Source organism: Orycteropus afer, unplaced genomic scaffold (assembly GCF_000298275.1).
Source record: "Orycteropus afer afer isolate SDZICR_OR568_19922 unplaced genomic scaffold, OryAfe1.0 scaffold00009, whole genome shotgun sequence".
NCBI classification, from domain to species: Eukaryota; Metazoa; Chordata; class Mammalia; order Tubulidentata; family Orycteropodidae; genus Orycteropus; species Orycteropus afer.
The window spans coordinates 23534091-23542098 of record NW_006921596.1 but is presented as its reverse complement, the minus strand read 5'-3'; the positions used below and the strand labels follow the sequence as shown (position 1 = coordinate 23542098).

The following is an 8008-nucleotide window of genomic DNA, read 5'->3' as shown; positions in this document are numbered from 1 at the left end:
AAGCAGTATGGGAAAAAACAAAAGTTACCTATAAAGGACAACCAATAAGACTAAACTCTCATTTCTTAGCAGAAACCATACAGGCAAGAAGACAATGGAATGGCATATATAAAACACTGAAATAAAAAAATTTCCAACCAAGAATTATGTACCTAGAAAAAATGTTCCACAGATATGATAGTGAAATTAGGACATTTCCAGATAAGCACAAATTAAGAGAATTTGTTAAAACCAGATCAACCTTAAAAGAGATGCTAAAGGGAGCCCTTTGGACAGAGAAGCAACAACAAATGACTGTTAACACACATGATGACATAACCCAGAAAACAACCCAGTTATCGAAGTATCCAAAGTCAATAAGCTTACAAGATTGAAAACAGGGAACCAGAAACATCAATTGGCAAATGAGGACAACTACAAACAAAAGAGAGAGAAAAAACTGTGTACTTACAGAACTTATAAATGGTGAGGAAGTCAAGAAAATTGCAAGATAGAAGGGATTGTTCTAAACGTAGGAAGAAAATTATAAATCATGGTGTAACCTCAATGAAAAATGATGAACATTCACATCAAAATAAAAAAGAGGACAAGGACAAATATTTAGCAAATACTAAAACAATAGCAATGAAGGATGTGATAACATGATTCATAAACAAAATGAGCTCAACACAGAAAATTATATGGAAAAAGGAAATCAGCAACACCACAAAAAAGCACCTAACAAAATGACAGGACAAATTCAAACTTGTTGAAAATTACACTGAATGTCAGTGGATTAAAGGCACCACTCAAAAGATGGAGAGTTACAGACTGGATAAGAAAACATAACCTATCAATATTCTGTCTACAAGAGATACACCTTAGAGACAAAGACAAAAATAGACTACAAATCAAAGGTGGGAAAAAGACAAATCAAGCAAATGGCCACAGTAAAAGAGCAGGAGTGGCAGTATTAGTTTCTGATCAAATTGACTTTACGACAAAATCCATGATAAGAGACAAGGTAGGACATTGTATAATGATTAAAGGATCAATTGAACAAGAAGACATAACCATAATAAATATCCATGCACCCAATGAAAAAAACCCAAAACAGATAAATCAGACTTCAACAAAATTGAAAACAGAAACAGATGACTCCACAGACATAGTAGGAGACTTTAAAACACCACTTCCAATGAAAAAAAGAACAACTGGAAATAAACTCAACAAAGACACAGAAGAACTAAACAATAAAATCTACCAACTTGACCTTATAGACATCTACAGAGCAATTCACCCAACAACAGCACAATATACACCCTTTTCCAGTGTGCATGGAACATTCCCCAGGATAGACCATATGTTAAGCCACAAAGAAGCTTTAATAAATTTAAAAACATTGAAATACTGCAAAGCATCTTCTCAGATAACAATGCTTTCAAATTAGAAATCAGCAATAGAAAGATCAACAGAAAAAGAGTAAAAACACATGGAAACTGAACAACACCCTCCTTGAGAAAGATTGGGTAAGAGAAGAAATTGAAATTGAAATTCAAAAATTCCTTGAATCAATCTATGTAGGAGATCCTTGATAGAGAGGGAGAACAATGTGGAACAAAACTCAAAATCATTTGGAGAAAAAAAAAAGGTGGGGACCAGGTTTGCTGGTCCGATAGAGCCTAGTGGAACCACTGAGACTATGGCCCCTAGCTGCCCTTCAGGTCTGGAATTGAACCCACACCTGTAGAAATACAGGCATATGAGTTAGACATTTACCTCAAGTAGATGCACTCCTTGGAGAGAACAATCATGGGAGGAAGAAGGGCTGCTTATGCACAGGGAGACAGCTCAGGGGGCAGGAGTGTATGGAGGGATGAACACTAGGAAGAGATAACTATGGGGAGGAAGTGGGAGGGAAGCTGTTGCATTGTGGTAAACTGTGGTCAATGACATAAGACAAAGTATATGTGAACTGCTGTATGGAAAGTGAATGTGCTCTGTAAATCTTCACCCAAATCACAATTAAAAAAAAAAAAAAAATCTTTGAATCAAACGAGAATGAAAATACAACATACAAAAATCTTTGAGACACAGCAAAAGCAGTGATCAGAGGCCAATTTAGCAATAAAAGCACACATCTAAAAACAAGAAAAAGCCCATATCAAGACCTTAACCCAGCATCTCAAGCAATAAGAAAAAGAGCAGCAAAAAAAAAAAGCCTTCAGTCACAAGAAGAAAAATAATAGATTCTAGCAGAAATAAATAAACAGAAAATAGAAATACAATAGAAGAAAAAAAATCAACAAGACTCACAGTTTTTTGAAAAGATTAATAAAATTCACAAACCAGTGGCTAATTTAACAAAGGAAAAGAGGGAGAGAGTACAGACAACATGAATAAGAAACAAACTGGGTGGCATCACAACAGAACCAACAGAAATTAAAAGGACAATATCAGGATACTATGAGGAATTATACTCCAACAAATTTGATAATCTAGAAGAAAGGGACAGATTTCTAGAAATATGCTACTTAACTAACATAGACTGATGTGGAAAAGTTGAAAAGACGCGTAACAAAAGAAGAAATTGAACAGATTATAAAAAAAAAAAAAAAATACCAACAACAGCAGGAAAAAAGCCCTGGCCCAGACGGTTTCACCGGAGAATTTTACCGAACATTAAGAGAACAACTGACACCAATGTGACTCAAAGTATTACTGAACAGAGAAAAGGATGGAATCCTCCCAAATTCATTTTATGAAGCAAGCATAACCTTGATACCAAAATCAGGTAAAAACATCACTAAAAAGGAAAACTACAGACCATTATCCCTCATGAACATAGATACAAAAATCTTCAACAAAATCCTAGCCATTAGACTCCAACAACATATCCAAAAAATACTGCATTATGACCAAGTGGGGTTCATATCAGGTATGCACAGATGGTTCAACATTAAGTCATTGTCATCCATCACATAAATAAAACAAAAGGAAAGAACCACATGATCATATCAATCAATACCATTTGATTGACACAATAAAGCCATTTGATAATATCTACCACTCATTCCTGATAAAAACTCTCAGGAAAATAGGAATAGAAGGGATATTCCTCAACATAATAAAGGGCATATATGCAAAACCAACAGCCAACATTATTCTCAATGGAGAGAGACTGAAACCATTCCCCATGCAAACAGAAGTAGATTAAGATGCCCTCTAACACCACTTCTATTCATCATTATATTGGAAGTCCTAGCCAGGTCTGTAAGGTAAGGAATGGAAATCAGAGGCCCCCCAAATTGGTAAGGAAGAAGTCCAACTATGCTGGTTGGCTGATAAGATGCTACACATTGAAAACTCAAGAGACTTAGCAAAAAAACTACTGGAGTTAAATGAGAGATTTAGTGGGATACAAGATCAACATCCAAAAATCAGTTTGATTTCTCTACACCAGGAAAGAGACTACTGATAAGGAAATAAGGAAATCAGTACCATTGACAATAGCTACCAAAAAAACACAAAATACTTGGGAATGAATCTCACTAGGCACACAAAAGACCTGTACAAAGAAAACTACAAAACACTACTTCAAGTAACCATGAGAGATCTACATAAATGGGATAACATATGATGCTTATGCATAGGAAGATTGTACATTGTGAAAATGTCAGTACTACCCAAAGCAATCTATACATGCAATAAAATCCCAATCCAGATCCCATCAACATTCTTTAAGAAAACCAAGCCAAACTCACTGTCGTCGAGTTGATTTTGACTCACAGTGACCCCTCCTTGGGTTTCTGAAGTGGTATCTCTTTGGAAGTAGATTGCCCATTCTTCCTTCCAAGGGGTGACTGGTGAGTTTGAACAGCCAGCTTCTGGTTAGCAGTCAAAAGCTTTAAGCACTACAAAACTAATCACTCATTTTATATGGAAAAGAAAGAGACCTTGGATAAGCAAAGCACTCTTGAAGAACAACAAAGTAGGAAGTCTCACACTCCTGGATCTCAAAACCTGCTATACAGCCACAGTAGTTAAAACATCCTGGTGTGGCTACAACAACAGACACATAGACCAGTGGAACAGAATTGAGAGCCCAGAAATAGATCCATCGACCTATGGTCAGCTGATATTTTACTAAGGGCTGAAATCCATTACATGGTGAAGAGATGGTCTGTTTAACAAATGGTGCTGACAAAACTAGATAACCATTTGCAGAAAAATTTTACAAGATCCATACCTCACACCATACACAAAATCTAACTCCATATGGATCAAAGACTTAAATGTGAAAACCAAAACTATAAAGTTCCTCAAGGACAAACTAGGGGCAAATTTAGGGGCCCTAATTTATGGCATATATAGACTATCAAGCATAACCCAAAATGCAGAAAGAGCAGAAAATAAGCTACATGAAAGGGACCTTCTGAAAATTAAATTTTTATGTGCTTCCAAAGACTTCTCCAAAGAAGTAAAATGAGAACCTACAGACTGGGAAAAAATATTTGGCAATGCTATATCTGACAAGAGACTTATCTCTAAAGTTTATAGAAAACTCCAATACTCCAATACCTCAATAAGAAAAAGACAAGTAATCCAATTTAAAAATGGGCAGAAGACATGAATAGACCACCAAAGAGGATATTCAGGTAGCCAAAAAACAGATATAGAAATGTTCACCATCATTAGCCATTAGAGATGCAAATCACAACAACGAGATACCATCTCACTCCAGCACTAGCAGCAAAGTTCAACAAGACAGAAAATAACAAATGCTGGCGAGGATGTGGGGAGATTGAGACTGTCATACACTGCTGGTGGGACTGTCAAATGGTACAACCACTGTGAAAAACAGTATGGCGATTCCTTAAAAAGTTGGAATTAGAAATACCATTTGACCCAGCAATTCCATTACTAGGTATATATCCTCAAGAAGGAGAGCTAGGACAAGAACAGATATATGCCCACATATGTTCATCACAGCACTATTTACAATAGTAAAAAGATGGAAACAACCCTGGTGCCCATCAACAGAAGAATGGATAAGCAAACTGTGGTATATACACACAGTGGAATAGTATGTAACACTGAACAGTAATATAGAATCTGCAAAACACCACATAATGTGGATGAACTTGGAAGATATCATGCTGAGTGAAGTAAATCACAGAAGGACAAATATTCTATTAGTTCATTACTGTAAAAAGTCAAGGAAAGGCTTATATTTGGAAGGAAACTTTCTTCTTTCTTGGTTACCAGGGGTTGGACGGTATGTGTGTGTGTAAATAAAGTAGACTTTCAATTTCAAAAAAATAATAGTGTATTTTATCAACACAAAGGAAAAAAAAAAAATACCAGAAGTAGTAAAACATAAGTTTTGTGTTAGACCCACCAATGCTTTCCTAAAGAGTGAAAGAGAGCGCTTCATTCTGCAACAAGAAATATTCTTACTACAGTTTCTAAATTATCATAGATTGTTTTAAAAAGAATATGAAAAGAAAGTTTCTCATAAATAATGTCACCCACACAAAGTAAAAGCCTCATTGTCATTTTATTAATCGCATCTTGGAAAACAATTATCATCTTCTGTTTTGAACTATGGTATATGAAATCATCTGTGAATGTTCCTTTTACTAATTAACTGTACTCAAAATTGTCACACACTTTCCCAAAAAAATAACATGGCTATATATTATGGATCTGCTGTTATGGAAAGTTCCCTCATTTCAGCTTAGTTCTATTCCTCTCTCTGTTGTGAAAATGAAGATCACCGGATCATTTGGTATAGGAACGCTTAACACCATGAGAAGCATTTTTTCCTCTCTTCAAATTGCTATATAATGAGGCACAACCATAGTTAATTGAGAAAAAGTTATTCGATCTGAGTGCTTTTCTCTGTTGACTGTTGTAAGGTCTGTTTCTATCTTAAAGCAAAAATAAATATAATGCTTTGAGGAATGGCTATCATTTTTTGAAATCCTAGGCTAATGGTATATGGTACTATTTCATGCATCTATTTAACTCAGTGGAATAGAGTATTTCTCTGTTATTTGATTATTCTTGAAATCAATAACAATAACCGATGACCAGAAATTTGACAAGAGTGATTGGGAATTATAAGTTTAAAATTCACCAAGGAGGTAGACGAATATTCTGGGGTCTGTGAACTTGCCAGTATTTGAAATAAATCCCTGTGAAAATATGAATTCATCCTAATAACACTGCACAAACTAATGAACATATTGTTTGCTTACTTTTGACCAGAATTATATATCAGTATGAGACAATATTTTAAATAGATACAGTCTTTCATTCATTAAAATGAGAAAATAAATTATTACTAAATTCAGTGTGAATTGTAGTTCATAAGAAAGTGATGAGGGAAAACAGAATTATCTTGGAGTGACATGTTTAAGAACAATAGGACTAACATGTGCTGGCCAATTTTATTTCAACTCAAGTATGTCTATGTTCTTAAGTGCTACTTAAGTGTCTTCAGGTATTGCTCCAAATACTGCTATCTATTTCTGTACAGTTAATTGCCAAGTGCAAAATGGAACATCCATTCCTATGACATTTTGTACTTATTGTGAGACCATTACTGGTTTTCTCTATCTCTAGAAACTTAACATGCATGGCACATCCCCTCCACTTGGCAGTGAAAGGGGACTTCGGTTGTATCTTAGTGGTAATGCTCTTGGGGATTCTATTTTACAGGTTCCTGTAGGAAGAAAATTGCATTATTCTATATATCACATCGTCATATAGACCATCTTCTAGTACAAATATTCTTAAACATGTCTTAAAAATATGATGAGATTCTGTCCATTCAATTTTGCATAGTTTGTTAACAAAGTTAATGAAAGAAAATTAAATTTATTTATGGAGATTTAGGATAATGTGTGTCTCCCGAAAGGACACTACACGATGTTTTTTTATTAAAAATAATTGATTACAATTCCAAAGTTATGGATCAACTCCATGTAGTTCATTATGAGGTCCCCGTTATGCAGGCCATGAGGGTGTGGTTGTTACGGTCCATACCAATTGTAAAACCGGAAAGAGGGGTGAGACAGGGAGCCTGAGTAGTCCAGTGGACCGGGGATGCTTTTGAGGTTTGCAGAGGATTTATGAACTAGAAAAACAAGTGTTGTTTGGGCAGCCATTTTGAAATGATGCAAACCATTGTAATTTTCACTTTTTCCAGATAATTCCCTCAGCATTTTGGCAAAGCATAATGGATTCAACCGCCAGAAGCAAGAAGTCTATCTTTTGCCAATCATAATCAGTGATAGTGGGAATCCTCCGCTGAGCAGCACCAGCACCCTGACCATCCGGGTCTGTGGCTGCAGCAGTGATGGTGTTGTCCAGTCTTGTAATGTTGAAGCTTATGTCCTTCCCATTGGACTCAGTATGGGCGCCTTAATTGCCATATTAGCATGCATCATTTTGCTGCTAGGTACGTATTTCCTCCATAGCCTAATGGTCACCATTTTTCTGGTTCATAAATGACTGTAAATAAGGACAGCGAATCCTGACCTAGCCAGGTAAAAGCATTCATTTGGGTGAGAAGCACTTTTGCTCTTCTCCAAGCTTTGAGACTGCCCAGCGGAGATGAAAAGAAATAGGTTAGTAATAGTAGAAATCCAGTTGAGAAAACTTTTCAGTACCCTTTCAATCCCATACTTAATGAGAAGATAGACAAATCATAAGTGTGCTAGAAAAAGCAGTGAGGGTTTATGTGATTACAACAGCATCTATAAGATAAGAAGGCCTCAAAGATCTCCTGATCTAATGAAGTACCCTAGTTTACTATGAAAAAGGGGCTCTCATATGCCCATGATACTGTTTTATGTAAGCACTGAAGAAGACTGGGATAGTGAGTCCATCAGATTACAAAATTTGGTGAGATTAAAAAGAAAACAAACTAGCAAATATATATATACATATATATGTATATATATATATATACACATATATATATGTATATATATGTGTATATATATATGTATACACATAT

At 35.5% G+C, this 8008-nt stretch overlaps 1 protein-coding gene across 1 annotated transcript in view; it reads left to right on the top strand.

Annotated features, from left to right (window-relative positions):
• Positions 1–8008, top strand: part of CDH8 (cadherin 8) — a 460658-nt gene that overhangs the window by 451075 nt on the left and 1575 nt on the right. Inside the window, exon 10 of the mRNA XM_007947691.2 lies at positions 7196–7447. Coding sequence (XP_007945882.2) covers positions 7196–7447 — 252 coding nt within the window. The remainder of the gene's footprint in view (positions 1–7195; positions 7448–8008) is intronic.